This window comes from Anolis carolinensis, unplaced genomic scaffold, assembly GCF_035594765.1.
Source record: "Anolis carolinensis isolate JA03-04 unplaced genomic scaffold, rAnoCar3.1.pri scaffold_9, whole genome shotgun sequence".
NCBI classification, from domain to species: domain Eukaryota; kingdom Metazoa; phylum Chordata; class Lepidosauria; order Squamata; family Dactyloidae; genus Anolis; species Anolis carolinensis.
The window spans coordinates 1,166,364-1,181,979 of record NW_026943820.1 but is presented as its reverse complement, the minus strand read 5'-3'; the positions used below and the strand labels follow the sequence as shown (position 1 = coordinate 1,181,979).

The 15,616-nt window shown below is 38.6% G+C and overlaps 2 protein-coding genes across 2 annotated transcripts in view; one reads left to right on the top strand and one right to left on the bottom strand.

Annotated features, from left to right (window-relative positions):
• kcng4 (potassium voltage-gated channel modifier subfamily G member 4) overlaps positions 1-15,616 on the top strand; it is a 383,395-nt gene that overhangs the window by 219,724 nt on the left and 148,055 nt on the right. The window lies entirely within an intron of this gene.
• The window catches only part of usp10 (ubiquitin specific peptidase 10), a 34,010-nt gene that overhangs the window by 11,878 nt on the left and 6,516 nt on the right, over positions 1-15,616 (bottom strand). Inside the window, exons 2-7 of the mRNA XM_062961934.1 lie at positions 9,739-9,807; positions 9,099-9,159; positions 7,389-8,408; positions 3,786-3,877; positions 3,412-3,521; positions 1,382-1,437 (exon numbers count right to left, since the gene is read on the bottom strand). Of these exons, the coding sequence (XP_062818004.1) occupies positions 1,382-1,437; positions 3,412-3,521; positions 3,786-3,877; positions 7,389-8,408; positions 9,099-9,159; positions 9,739-9,807 (1,408 nt within the window). The remainder of the gene's footprint in view (positions 1-1,381; positions 1,438-3,411; positions 3,522-3,785; positions 3,878-7,388; positions 8,409-9,098; positions 9,160-9,738; positions 9,808-15,616) is intronic.

The following is a 15,616-nucleotide window of genomic DNA, read 5'->3' as shown; positions in this document are numbered from 1 at the left end:
GGGCCCTCCAGCTGTTAGGAATGTTGGGAGTTGGGGTCCAAAACACCTGGAGGGAAGGCTATTTTATGTTATAAAATTCAATAAATTTATATACCGTATATACTCGAGTATAAGCTGACCCGAATATAAGCCGAGGCACCTAATTTTACCACAAAAAAACTGGGAAAACATTGACTACAGTATAAGTTGAGGGTGGTAAATTTCAGAAATAAAAATAGATACCAATAAAATTACATTAATTGAGGTATCGGTAGGTTAAATGTTTTTAAATATTTACATAAAGCTCAAATTTAAGATAAGACTGTCCAACTCTGATCAAATCATTATTCTCATTTTCTTCAAAGTAAATGTGCTTATGTATCCTTTTAATAATAAGAGTAAAATAATACATGTAATAATAATAAATACAGGAAAATAATACATGTAATAATAAATAGAGTAAAATATTAAATGCAATAAGATCAGAGTGAAATAATGTATTAATAATAATAATAGAGTAAAATAAATATTTTATATTTTACACTGTATTTAACTATTTGTAATAGATTTTATATGCTGTTTGTTCTAATGTGTCGGCATTGAATTGTTGCCAATTGTACACCGCCCTGAGTCTCTTCGGGTGAGATGGGTGGGATAGAAATATTGTAAATAAATAATAAATAAATAAATAAATATAATAGTAGCAACAATAGTAGAGAAAAATAATAAATGTAATAATACCAATAATAGAGAAAAATAATAAATGTAACATATATTCCCGAGTATAAGCTGACCCAAATATATGCCAACCAGGACCAGAGTATAAGCTGAGGCGGGCTTTTTCAGTCTTAAAAAAAAGAATTGAAAAACTAGGCTTATACTCGAGTATATACAGCAACTACTACTACTACTACTACTACTACTACTATTTTATTGGGAAAGTTGGGGGGGGGGGGGGGAAAGCACCTTGCTTGTTAGGGTCATATAGAAATCAAAGAGTCCAGGAAACCAAGACACTTGACGAACAGTGTGTGATTAACACACAACTGGAATGATAAACTCTATAGACACATGGGATCTACAACACAAAACTGAATACACACTGAAGTCTCTGTGCCACCAAAACTGGCACAAGAGACTACTACGGAAAGAGCCAGACCTCTTTCCTCTTAAAAAAGCGAGATGCAGGTAAACTTGTAACTTTCTGAGGGTGGGACAGAGTGCCTCAGAGATGCTACGCGGCTCTTACACAGAAACAGAACAGCTCTTTGTATTGCATGCTTCCCAATGTGGGCCCATTTGTGCACCAGAACCTTGGCTGCATCGCACAAAGGCGGCATTGAGCTCCTCCACTGTTCCCATATGCGATCAGACAGTTAGCAGCTGGTAGATTTCTACCCACCTTGTTTTGCCTTCGGAGGAACTGGCATGTTTGTAAACTCATTCATCAGGCGGACGCTAAAGCAGAACAAAGAGAAGCTAGTGTTAGCTACAGGGAGGGCAAACAGAACAGGTAAAGTTTGCTATAATAATATAAATAATAATAATAATAATAATAATAATAATAATAATAATAATAAACATTGGGTGCCGTGCCTAAAGATCACAGCCGGCATTTGGAAACAATAGACATTTGACAAAATTACAATCTGCCAACTGCAAAAGGCCACCCTACTGGGATCTGCGCGCATCATCCAAAAATACATCACACAGTCCTAAACACTTGGGAAGTGTTCGACTTGTGATTTTGTGATACGAAATCCAGCATATCTATCTTGTTTGCTGTGTTATGCAATAATAATAATAATAATAATAATAATAATAATACACCACACAGTCCTAGACACTTGGGAAGTGTTCAACTTGTGATTTTGTGATACAAAATCCAGCATATCTATCTTGTTTGCTGTGTTATACAATAATAATAATAATAATAATGATAATACACCACACAGTCCTAGACACTTGGGAAGTGTCCGACGTGTGATCCAATAAAACAGCCAGCAGAGTGCCTGCTGTGGACTCATCTTGTGTTTCAAATAATAATAATAATTATTATTATTATTTTATTTTGGTACCCCGCCTCCATCTCCCCGAAGAGACTCGGGGCAGCTTACATGGGGACGAGGAGCCCAGTCAACATACTTAAAATATAAAATATGAACATCCTAAGTACACACATGGTACATAAAAGTGCATAAACAGTAACATAATTGCTATCCAATTTTTTAAATAAAAAATGAATTGGGAACATGTTAACCCGACAAGCTTCAAGTCGGGTTTGAATGCGATTTTCCTGCTTCTTGGCAGAATGGGGTTGGACTGGATGGCCCACCAGGTCTCTTCCAACTCTAGGATTCTAAGTCAGGCAAACTTCATTTCAAGATAAAAACAGCTAACTTATCTCTGTTCGTTTTGATACTCTCCAGCTAATGCTATTTTCAAAGCAAACCTAGGTATGTTTTCTCCGCCTCATAGCTTCCAAAATTCTAATGCAGTGGTTCTCAACCTGGAGTCCCCAAATGTTTTGGGCCTTCAACTCCCAGAAATCCCAACAGCTGGTAAACTTGCTGGGATTTCTGGGAGTTGGAGGCCAAAAACATCTGGGGAATCCAGGTTGAGAACCACTGCTCTAATGAGATGCATGAGAACCTGGACACAAGACTCAGAGGACACCAGAAGGTGGTAGAATCATAGAATCATAGATTCTACCACCTTCTGGTGTCCTCTGAGTCTTGTGTCCAGGTTCTCATGCACCCCAAATCATCCAGGCTCCCTTCTGCATGTATGTATACACAAAGTTGAAACTCATAGAAAGCAATAGGATGAAGTGCTCCTTCCTCATCCCCCCTCCGCTTCCTAGCTTGAGCAGTAAATTCCAGGTTTGTATCAAACCAAAGTTCCCTGTCACTTTCAAACTTTGGCTTAATGTCAGTCAATGGAATACGACAAGCCAGAATCAAATTTTAGTTATCAATAAAGATTGATGAGCCAAACACACTGGGATAATGAGGAAGATAATCCAAATTAGCCAATCAAAGGAAGACGATAACCTTTGTACCAATGTAAGTATATTCTCAAATTGAAAGAGGGGGAAAAGGGGGATTTGGGGTTGTTTCAGTGGCATTCTCAAAACAACCCCCTTATGTATGATTTGACTTATCCACGCTCCAAAACGTATTTCCCTCTGAAAGTCCTTGTAGGCCTTCCCATGCAATCCTAAGGCAGACCTTGGGCTCAAATATAGTCAAAATATAGGAATAACAACATAGGATTCACTATTATCTATGGTTTCAGGTATCCATGAGGGATCTTGGAATGTATCCCTTGCAAATACAGCATTTGTACATTTTCAAAGAGACACAAAACTGAGAAGCCACACTGACTTGGCAAACTAGTTCAATCGTCACGATTGTCTTGCAATTTACTTACAAGCTGTCTATCATTGGTGTTGATGTACATGGCCGCTGTGATTTCGAATACATTGGAATGGACTTCATGAGGTGATACATAGGAGGGCAAGCCACCAAAGCTTGCAGTGTCTACAGAACTGCATTAAGGAGTCAGTTAATAAAGATAGCCAGTAGGAATTATCTCATTCACTGATACGTGCATGCATACACACCCCAGTCTTAAACTTAGAACTCTTCAGGATGCGGAGAAACAATTTAACAGTAATTATAACAATTGAGTGGTCTTTAAATTTAACAGCACAAGTGTATCTATGGCACCTGAGAACAAGAACACAACATAACCAAGCATCCACATTAATAAACATGGAAACAGTTTCACCACAGTAAGGATACAGCGTTGATATAACACCAGTTTCCTTTATTGATCAGCCCGCGTGGTTGCAAGGAGACTGGTTTATGTATTAGTTTTACATTTTCCAGTAGTTCTGTTAAATGAAGAACACATTCAAACATATCAATAGAAGCCAATCTGTTTTTAACTGAACACAGATCTTGACTATTGTGCAAAATCTAGGGAGGAAAAACAGAATTTCAGCATCCCCTTGTGGTTGGTCACAGAAAGAACCTTAAGACACACAGTTTGCTTGCTGAAAGGCATCTCATGAAGCTTTATCACTACACTTTTATTAATATGCTTTCAGAGGTTAGGTTGACTTCATGGTAATTTCACATGGACTGGCTCCTGGGAACATGCATGTATCGTGTCTATTTGTTCATTATACTACTTGTTTAATTCTTCTAACAATTCCAAACCCATCAAGATGCTCTGAAGCGCAACATGTGAACACTTGGAAGAGATTTTCCTCCTGGAGAGAAGAACTAGGCAGTAGTATGCTTTTCATTATAACTATACATGTGTTTAGTATCATGCAGACAGACTCAATTTACTTTTATAACAAGGAATGAGTGTGTTGCAAGGGAAATACACCTGAGTGTAAAATGCAGCAGACAGCTGAATTACTCTAAGCCAATATTCAGGACTGTTCTCAAATGCCTGACCTCACCTGCATTAGGAAATAAGCAGGACTAAGCTTACTCAGCAACATGAAGTCCCACGACCTGAAGCCAGATTGACATCCAAGCAACTCCATCCATGCAATCAAAACGACCAATAAGAGCGATAAATTCTATTTTTTAAAAGTTATTCAACAGAAGTATGTTTTTCTCTTTGTAGATATATTCTCCTGTGACAGAACAGCTTAACAACTATACTGCTTTCAAAATGCTATATATACACTGGACAGTTATTGCAATTATGTAGGCACCTCCCATATTCTTCTTGCTTTTCAGATTACTGGAAATGTAGTCATGCCACGGTGACTATCACTATTTTATGAAAACATATGAAAGTTTATATAAAGACATAGAATATATTACAAATACGTATGGAATATAGGTATACATCAGTTAACAAAATATATATTTTCCTGGGAAATACTTCTTTAACAGAATTTTTGGTCCCAGAGATAGAAATAGAATGTATGAATAGTGTTAGGCTCCTGCACCACAAAATGGAAGGGCAGTTTGGGACATTTCAGGAGACTTTTTATTAAAAACTAATAATATGCACATGTGAAATAATTACATGTAAGCTCAATAAAGGATCCCAGTACTAGGCAAGCATAGCGTGTTGCAGTAGAATGAAGTTAGAGCTCTATTATATCAGAATTTTACTGAATTCAAGATGTTGCTTGACACACACGGCATGTATTTCTACAACTCTCCTTCATCATCATCCCCATGCCAATGTTGCTAAAAAAAATCTCAGCTAAGCAGGAGGAAGAAAGAGGAGCTGAGCAGACATACAAGGCCTTTGAAAAAAGGAATTTCACTGTCAGGTGTTTTGTTAACTGAGGTATACTTATATATCATTACAAGCACATCAACATTATATGTAATTTCCTTTGACAAACCTTCTACTAATATGCAGATTTGAGATGATTAAACACAGACCAAGTGTGATTGTTTTATGGAACCAGACATGTGAAAAATGAAAGCATTTACTACCTCGTAAAAAAAAGAATACAGGAAGAACACCACTATAAAAAATAATATGGCACAGAGAAAGGCAAACTGGGGAATTCAATTAAGATTAGCAATTCTACAACCCAAGGATACCAAAAGCCTGACATTTCCTGAATCATAAGGAAAACTGTTCTTCCCACAACAGTTAATTTCGCAGGAAAGCCAGGAGAATAAACAACTCTCAGTATCACTCTGTCCCAATTTCATGGCACAGGGAGGGTTCTCAGTTATGCATAACACCTCATTATGGACGATGAGCAAAATGCCAAGCTAAACATGTCTACTTTGTCGCAGTGACAGACTATTGGCAGACAGGCTTGATTGCTGGCTTACAACTCCTGGTTCATTTAAGTTAATGTTACCTAGTTAATTTTACTCACTCACTTGATGGAAAGGACAGGGTAGGATCAGACTGAGTGGACCAATATATACTAGTTCACAATTAATTCGGGGGGGGGGGGGGGGGGGCACAGCCTGGCTTATATTTATGTGTGAATGAAGCCAGTGTTTGACTTCTGGCTTAGTGAGCAATAAAATGTGTTCCTTTTGTGATTAGACCAATGGTGAAGAAAGTAGACAGCTCTATTCAGCATTTCCCCGAATAGCACCCAGCTAAACCGCCCCCTCTCGCAGTCCGGGGTGGGAGGGCACACTGACAGTAAAGACCCTCTGACACAGCAAACTTTCAGTGCTGAGTTGACAAGGCTTTTCAAACGAAGGCTGGCCCACCCCTGGATCTCACAACACCAGCAGCAAAAAGTTGGCTGTAGAAGAAAGAACAGAACCGTTCCAGCCTAGACAAACCAACGTATGCGAGCGGTAGAGCCAAGCATTCTCCACCAAGAAAATGCTGAAAGGCATGTATGTGCATCAGTCTGCAGAAGGTAATTACAACAAGGTGCTACTCATTACAACAAACCAGGAATAGGGAACATAAGGCCCTTCCAGATGTGGTTGAACTGTATCTGTCATTACTGTGTCAATATAACAAAATAATATATAATATTCATATTATGCTATACTAATAATATATTGTACATACATATAATATTGATAATTATATCAGCATGTCAAACAATACAATAATACACTATTATAATTGTATATTTAAACTACATGTAATATAACTAATAATATTGCAATATAGTACAATATAGTAATATATAATGCATATATTGTACTATACTAATAATATAATATATTGTATGTATGTATAACTTGTAAGCCGCCCTGAGTCCCCTTTGGGGTGAGAAGGGTGGGATAGAAATGTTGCTAATAATAATAATAATAATAATAATAATAATAATAATAATAATAATAATAATAACAACCCCTGATTATATATGAGAAGGGGATACATCCGGATTCCTTAACTATGTTCTAAGCTAGTGGTTCCCAACCTTCTTTTGACCAGGGATGATTTAACCACGGACCACACTCCAACGTAAGTACCAACAGTGTTGCAAATCCGTTTTTGGTCAACTTTAGATTTGGTTTGGTTATTTGCGGTGCTGATTCAGAAAACTGCATTGGACAGACCACATCAGCTCTAGTTTCTGATACAGAACATATGCCATCCACGGAAACCCGTATTTAATAATCTTAGAGCTGATATGGTCTATTCAATGCAATTTTCTGAATCAGCACTCCAAATAACCCCAAGAAAAGGCCTTAAAACGAAGTCACCAAGAATATATATATATTTTAGTTGGGTTGTGTTATTATCCATAGTAGTAACGGTGAGGCCGTGGAGACCACAGGTTGGAAACCACTGTGCTAAGCAAAATATGCTGCCGTACAATCCAGTTAATAATTTTCCAACTGAAGTCTGTGATCGTACTCCAGTTTGAGCCATGCCTTCAAACCCCTGCTAAGTGGGCCCTGTTTATTTTTGCAGCATGTGAGTGATACCTGCAATCTTTATGGCTACGGGATCCTCAGAAACTGGAACAGGCCCCTCTTTCACTTCAACCTGTTTCTCAGGGACCACAGGAGAGGTGGCAGGAGGGGTATACTTAGTCTCCACGTAAGCCATAGGCGTGGAAACTGAGGGCTTGGAATTGTGAAAGAGACTCGCCCATGATTTCGCAGGCTGGTGAACCACCACCGATCCCAAAACAGGGGTGGCTGCCTCAGCAGGAGAGGAAGCACCTTCCGGCTTCGCTTGGTCTGAGTCACTACTTTCCACAGTGTGCAAGTCTACCCCATTGGCAGCTGGGCCCTCATTAGAGGATTCAAGTGTTTGACCATTGGCAACGCCAAGGCTTTCAGTAGTATTGGTACCAGCGTAAGGCTGAGCAGCTGTCCTTAGGGGGCTGTCCCTCCCGCTCTCGGAAGGGAGGCAAGACTGTTCCAAAGGAGTAACACTGCACACTTCCGGCTGCCCTGCAGTCCTTGTAGCATCTACAGCACTAGAAACTGAATCTTCTGAAACGGCTTCGCTAGCAAAGTCCACAGAATTTTCAGGGCTGTTACAAGTCCTTGGCGTGACCGACGGGGCGTCACCAGAAAGTTCTACATCGTCTGTGCTTATGCTATTAAGTCCCGTTGAATTTGCATGTCCGTTCACCAACGCCTCAGCAGGAACGATGCCATCGCTGGCATCTTCCAAGTAACTGTAATATCCCGGAGGTCTTTTTTTCTTCTTTTTGCGTTCCCTCTGCCCAAGGCTCCCTGGCAAACTATCGTTTTCAGCATTAGAACCACTATCCAAAATGAGAGAAGGATCCGAGAACTGGCAGTCAATGGAGTTGTAGTTGGCTTCGTTGAGGACATCGCTTGGCGTTTTCTGGGTCGGTGTGCAACCTAGAATGAATTCCGGTGCCTGTGGGTTCAGAGTGCTTGAAATGCTGTAGTCGCTGTTATTGAGCACAGAGGAATCCGTCTCAATAACTTCATTAACACCAAATTCAATTCGCTGATATTCTTCCCCTGAAAAAGAAAAGAAAAAGAAAGTGTGTATTTATGGGGTGGGCAGAGCAAGAGAAAATATAAATTCTGCCCATGAACATACTGACATATAGTGCAGGAAAGATACCTTAATGTTTCTACGAACTACTATGCAAATATCAGATTATCTCAGAACCACCTATAGTATACTGCTGAAGTATTTTTTCTAGCTTTATCCAATTTGGCTTTTTGAAGGCCTCTATTTTCTAATTTTGAACAAATTCTTCACATCAAGAAAGTAAGTAGTTATATCATAATACTGAAATGGCATTATATTATGCAAGAAGGCCTTAGAGCACGTGATTAGAAAAGAAATGATTTGTTCTGAATGTATTTTATCTTGTTTTACTGTGGTAATTTGGGCTTGGCCCCATGTTAGCTGTCCTGAGTCCCTGCGAGGAAATGGAGGCGGTGTACAAAAATAAAGTTGTTGTTGTTGTTGTTGTTATTATTATTATTATTATTACTATTATTAGTGTTCATAAAGCAAATGAGTAGTGAGACACGCTATTAAAAAGCTTTAAAAATATGAAGTAATTAAAAAATGCCTGCTGTGCTAAACTTAAGCAGCAAACTCATCTGAATCCTCAAAGCTGAACTCAAATAACAAACTTGAAGTATGCTGGATTTCAAATGTGTTGGAAAAACACTTATGAAGGAATGGCTTCTTACCATCACGGAGGTCTCCTGTGGACTTAAGGCCACACGAAATTGTGTCATTGTAGGGAGGCAGCTGTACAGGAAATAAATCAAATTGGAGTTGAAAAATTATTTAAGCAATATTAACTTTTTTCTGCACTGCATGGCAAATCCAAACATTCCATTCCTTTAGTGTGGTTAAATTGGCAGAACTTTCTATTATTGCCAATGGACACAGTACCTTTCCCCTCATATATGCATATCTTCTATCATTCTATCATATTTGTCTCTGAAGGCTCCTTCATTTACATATCAGTCTAATTTAGAAAATCACAAGTCTGATTCATAAGGAAGGAAAACTACTGTTTCAACTACAGGATGATTAAAACAGCATGCAAAATATAAATGACGGGGCACTGTGTGGCAATCTTATAAAGCCAATTTTAAAAGAGATGACTGTGTTATTATCTTTCATTATAAAAAAAAGTTTGCTAATTTATTTCAGCACAAACTTTCAGATGATGTTGAAGAAATAGATGGGAGTCCATGAAATCTCATCTCATGTTGAAGTAAAACAGTTGGACTTAAAAGCACCCCAGGATTCCCTCTAATGTCATACTCTGAGGAATAGTGAAAACCTTCAGCAAAATGAGAAATTTAAAATAGTTCATACCTCAACGGAGCAACGGGGTGTCACAAAGAAATCATTGAATTCAGCCTGGCTGAATTCTCCAAAGATGTACTGAAAAGTAAAACATATTGCATATAGTTAGGTTAACTGTAGCCGTTAATAAAATGACAAGATTTCAATTATATTTATTTTAAGATATATATTTGGTAAGCCCCTTCGCTTACAATCTAAAATACTGTATAATATAAATTGACAGCCAGTTACTCAACCTATGCTTGCTAAATAATGTAAATCTCAGTGTTTTCTTTTTGTAAATTTCAGAGATCTACAATCAGCTCTCAAAGAACAATTTTGGATCCACCATAAAACCAGCTTCCTCAATATATTCGCCACCTGCAAAATTCACAATTCTCATTCCTCATGGTGGCCTATTCCTAAATGCTCTTTATTCATTCAAGTCATCCTTCTTCTCTCTTTATACTTTCCTCAATGCTCATTTCGTCTGCCAACTCTTTTCCTGGCTCTAATTTTCTGTGTGCCCTCTGGAACAAGTTAATGGTCAGCAGTTAGCACATTATCATGGTCTCTCAGCCCAACTTCCCCTTTTCCTTTGTCCACTTTACGCTTTATACACAATAACTATGTTAAATGAACAATTGGCAGCAAAAGCTGCAGGCAGACCTGTACACCTCAAAAAACCACAGCTGGACAACTGTTTTGGAGCCTCAGCACCAGCACAGAATTTAGCCCTGCAGCCTCTAATGAGGACACTGCTAGGAATAGTCCAGATCAGTGTTTCTCAAACTGTGCTCCTCCAGACATTTTGGAGTTCAGCTCCCAGAAATCCCAGCCAGCTTAGCAGCTGATAGGGATTGTGGGAGCTGAAGTCCAAAACATCTGGAGGAGCACAGTTTGAGAAACTCTGGTCCAGGTTATGGCAACATCCAGGTCTGTGGAAAACAGTGCTCTTTTATAGAGATGAACCTAGATATTGAACGGCTGCAAGGATTTTGACCTGATTATATTCTCCTCCCCTAAAAGCTTTTATTCCATGTCAAAAATTCAACTAAGATTGTTCCCCAATTGTGAGTGATTGACTTCTAATTGTAGAAGTCACTTCCCTGTTAAAACCTTTACAAACTTTTTTCTTTGAAGCAAAACTGGATTCTAGGACTGCTTTTAACTAAAGTGAATTTTTAACAAGAGTATGGAGGCATGCCCTATGTTTGTTCTAGCAGCATCTTCTGAAAATGCCAGCCACGGATGCAGGCGAAATGTCAGAGGAGAAAATACTGCTAGAACAAGGCCAAACAGCTTGGAAACCACACTACACCTCAATGATTCTGGCCGTGAAAGCCTTTGACAACTCGGTGTATCCCTAATGCCTACACTTCTTTACAAATGTAGAGCCGTTAGTAATGAAGTTGGAAATTATGAAAGGAGCACATGAAAGTACTTTTCCAAAGAACAATATAGGCCTATAAAATTGCTCCTGATTTTTTTAAAGGAATTGTTAATCTGTTAAGGATCATCTAAGCAGCTGGTAGATATTAGCTACGTAACACCTCAGAATAATCAGCAACTGAGGCAAGTTGGAAACTATTCTCATATTTCAATTGGGTTTTTTACAACTCCAATCAAGCAATAAGGCTTTAGGCACAGGCAAAATATATTCAAAAAGCATTTTATACTAACATAAGGTATCTAACCAAAGCTGACCTTGCTTAGCTTCCAACATGGGACAGACTGCACAAAAAACTTACTGAATCATAATTTATTTTGGATGAAGTCATGCAAAGCATGAAATGCAATCATGCAGTTTAAAATGCTGTTACACAAATAAAACCAATTCCCACACACATTACTCTCTAGGACTTAAGTCAATTATGCTGAATGCTTGATATACTACCCAATAGCACACAGTGCCTGAAACATCACAAAAATATGCATTTAATGCTACAATAAAATCTTTGCTGACTGTTCTATCACACACCAAAACACATGGTACACCAGTGCTATTTTCTTTACTGAAGCACAATAACTGTGGTGTAAATGAAAACAGCAATTCAAGACATGCACACGCACACACACGACCCATCTTCATAATGATCAATTGCTACTCACTGGTAACAGATGTCATGAAAATGTAGCAGGATGCAAGAAATCTACTTGATATAAATGCAATATGCCATGCCATAGCTATGTAAGCCATGAACACTAAAATGTATCCAACACAAGCAGTGGCTATTCTTCCAAGCCCCCATTTCCCCCTTCTCCAACACTGACTTATTCAGCAAAATGAATGGGTAGAAATGGCAAAATGGACTACACCACTCTGGATTGCAATGCTCCACTATATTTAGAACTCCCTGAAGCAGCACAGGAGGACCAGGGCTTGCCAATGCTCCAGAAAAAAAACTGCCAGCTAAATAGAAGGCAAGAAAGGGGGGCTGGGTGGGGTCCCATAAACAGACTTTATAAAAAGAAGCTTCTTTGTCAGAGGCTTTGTTAACTGAGGGGTGCCTCAGCACATGGGTGTAACTCAGACCAATTATTGGCCAAGCCTTCAGCTGTCTAAACCACCTAAGACATTTAGATCTCTCTTTGATACTCCCTAGCTTCGAGACTAGTTCTTTTAATTCCTGAACATATGATTTTACTAAATTCTATCCTAGACTGAAGATCTGTTTTGCTTTCAAGTTGTATCCGACTTACTGCAACTCTAAGGCAAAGCTATCATGAGGGTTTCTGGGCAGAATTTGCCTGTCTGACTATCCCAAGGTCACTTTGCATGTTTCCATGGTTGAGCAGGAATTTGAACCCTGGCCTTCACAGCCATAGTTCAACACTCAAAACACTATACCATACTGGCTTTGCTAGCCTTCCTTAGCATAAGAAGTTTGATTTGACAGTCAACTACATTAATCACATAGAGAACAGGGAGACACACGAATTACATCCAATTGAATATATTATACAGTAGAGTCTCACTTATCCAACATAAATGGGCCGGCAGAATGTTGGATAAGCGAATATGTTGGATAATAAGGAGATTAAGAAAAAGCCTATTAAACATCAAAATAGGTTATGATTTTACAAACTAAGCACCAAAACATCATGTTATACAACAAATTTGACAGAAAAAGTAGTTCATTACGCATTAATGCTATGTTGTAATGACTGTATTTACGAATTTTGCACCAAAATATCATGATATATTGAAAACATTGACTACAAAAATGCGTTGGATAATCCAGAACGTTGGATAAGTGAGTGTTGGATAAGTGAGACTCTACTGTATATATGTTTTTATCACAAGCCAAACACAGCTGTAATGTGACAATTTCAAAAAAAAAGATACCTATTGTTTAATAATGACATAACAGGATAATTTGGGGGTGGTGTTACTAAATCATGGGATGGAATGAATCTATTTGTTCCATGAAGCTTCACTCCAGGCAGATAGCATCTACAATACTACATTCCAAAACCTGCAAATCCTGCTAGGGAAGTAAGAAGGATAAAGGAGATGCTTCGGGGCAGCTGCTACCAGAACAACAAGTTAAAATGCCTTTTACCTATTTTATTTGACAGTTATGGGGGGAAAGGGTCAAAGCGTTATTGGTTTCTGCAGACTAATAAAGCCTGTCCGCTGAATAATTACCACCTGAAATACCCTTCTAGCAATATTAGCTAATTTATAATTGCAGTGTGATGTAACAAAAAGCTATAACATAAAGACCCGTCCCTATGGGTTATGTCTATTACATTCCTCAAACCTTACTTTTTAAATGAAGATCTAGTAGAGCAGTGCATGACAAATTGGCTTAGCATAAAACATGAAAATGCTCCCAATACTACTGGGCACACCAAGACTTCATTCAACTCTTGTCCTATCTAGATCAAACACAGGCCACCTTCAACTTAATCAGCTACAAAGTGACCTAATAAGCCTCTTATCGTCTCGCAAGAGAGACAGCAGTTTGTGATGTGCAGAGCCTTTCTAACATCAAGGAAATTATACACAAACTATCAATACATTTGTCCAGTCTCATTCTAAAAATGAAAGAATGAGATTATTAGATCAGGTGCAGTTTTGCAGGAAACTGCGAACTGAGTTGCAGCAGAAAACTGAGTATCAAGGATCAGTTTTCAGCTTTCTACACTTCTGAAACTAAAGAACTTTTCTGTTTTGCCAGGTTTAGAGAAACATGGCAGCATTAACATTTCAGTTCTGTATGGATTTAATTTTTACACGACACCTCTGCCACCCAGTCTATACTTTGCACAAGCAGCTTCATTTGAAGAACATGTACAGGAAAAGCAGGAATTTCTGGCCCCAATTACAAACACAGTTTAGAACTGAGAGCCTCTCCTGCCATGACACACCATTGTTCCATACAAAGTTCTTTAATCCTTAGTAGTATGTCAAATGGTCATATATAAAGCATTTCAACTGAACAGAAAGAAATGCAGCTCTAGCAATGCAGTTCTTTCAAACTCAATATCTACTTTGCTGAAGCAGCATTAAAGTAACAAATGACCATAATCCCGTGGCTCAAAGCCAGCAAGTTCCACTACAAACAGACCTGTACAATGCCAACAATAGCACACAGAATGTACACAGCAGTAAACTGAAACAGAACCACACAGATTACCTTTACGATTAAGGCACTGGTTCCTCCCTCCCTTCAACTTTAAAAAGAAAGCCATAGAATGTAAGAAACATTCTGTAACATGACACGTTTCTCAATAGAAGCCATGTTCTGCAAATCCAAATTCTGCAACTCCATGGAGATTTATTGGAAGAATTTGAATCAAGAGAAACAATACCTGTTAAAGACACAATCTTCTCTTTTAATCTGTACTGAGCTGCATTAAAATTATTCTCTCCAACTAATCTGCAGAGAACAAAACAAGTAGATAGTGCTCCTCCTGCCTTTTATCCGTTCTCTATTCATTTCACAACCGCATCCTAGTCTATCATTATTTATTGCCTCTACATGTAAATGTAACTTTCAATATAATGGATAATTTAGATGAAGTGTTGCAGACATCTTGAGATTTTTAAAAAGGAAAAAAATCCCACACACCCCTTATACACAAGTTCGACAAATAGCAAAAGATTACATACCACTTTGTAATGCTTCTTTGGTACAAAAGTGGACAATTCAATTGCTCATTGACAGACCTATGCTATCCTGCAAGGCTATGTCGTTAAAGTAACATCAACTTTTCAATTCTAACAATGTTAAAGAAAAGCCACAGGAACGTAAGCTCTGTGTTGCACTCAAGGGAGAAAAACCCAAGACTTGCCTATACATGCAGCAGAATTCAGACTGTACTACACTAACATGCATGTAAGGATTTGTATTGCTGGATTCTCCCTTAAATCAAGAATTTCCAGGAAACAAAAAGCACCCGCAGCAAGCGGTGGATTGGTTTAAAATTTATTTCCCTGAAGTGCTGAACAATGCTGCAACCACTGAAGCCATAGCTTTGGCTATTTTGTAGTTGGATAACCAGTGTTAGATGGTGGTTTGAGTGCTGAGCTAGAGCAGTGGTTCTCAACCTGTGGGTCCCCAGGTGTTTTGGTCTACAACTCCCAGAAATCCCAGCCAGATTGCCAGCTATTCGGATTCAAAACATCTGGGGACCCAAAGTTTGAGAACCACTGAGCAAGAGCTATGGAGCACAAAGTTCAAATCCATGGTCAACCACAGAAACCCACTGAATGATCTTAGCTGAGTCACTCTTATCCTCAGAAGAAGTCATAGGCAACCTCTCGCTGAACAAAATCTGCCAAGAAATCCCTGTAATAGTGTGCCTTAGGGTTGCCATTAAGTCAGAAATGACTTGGAAGACACACAACATTGACACACTGTACTTGAAGACAACTGAGACATGCACTGAAAAGACA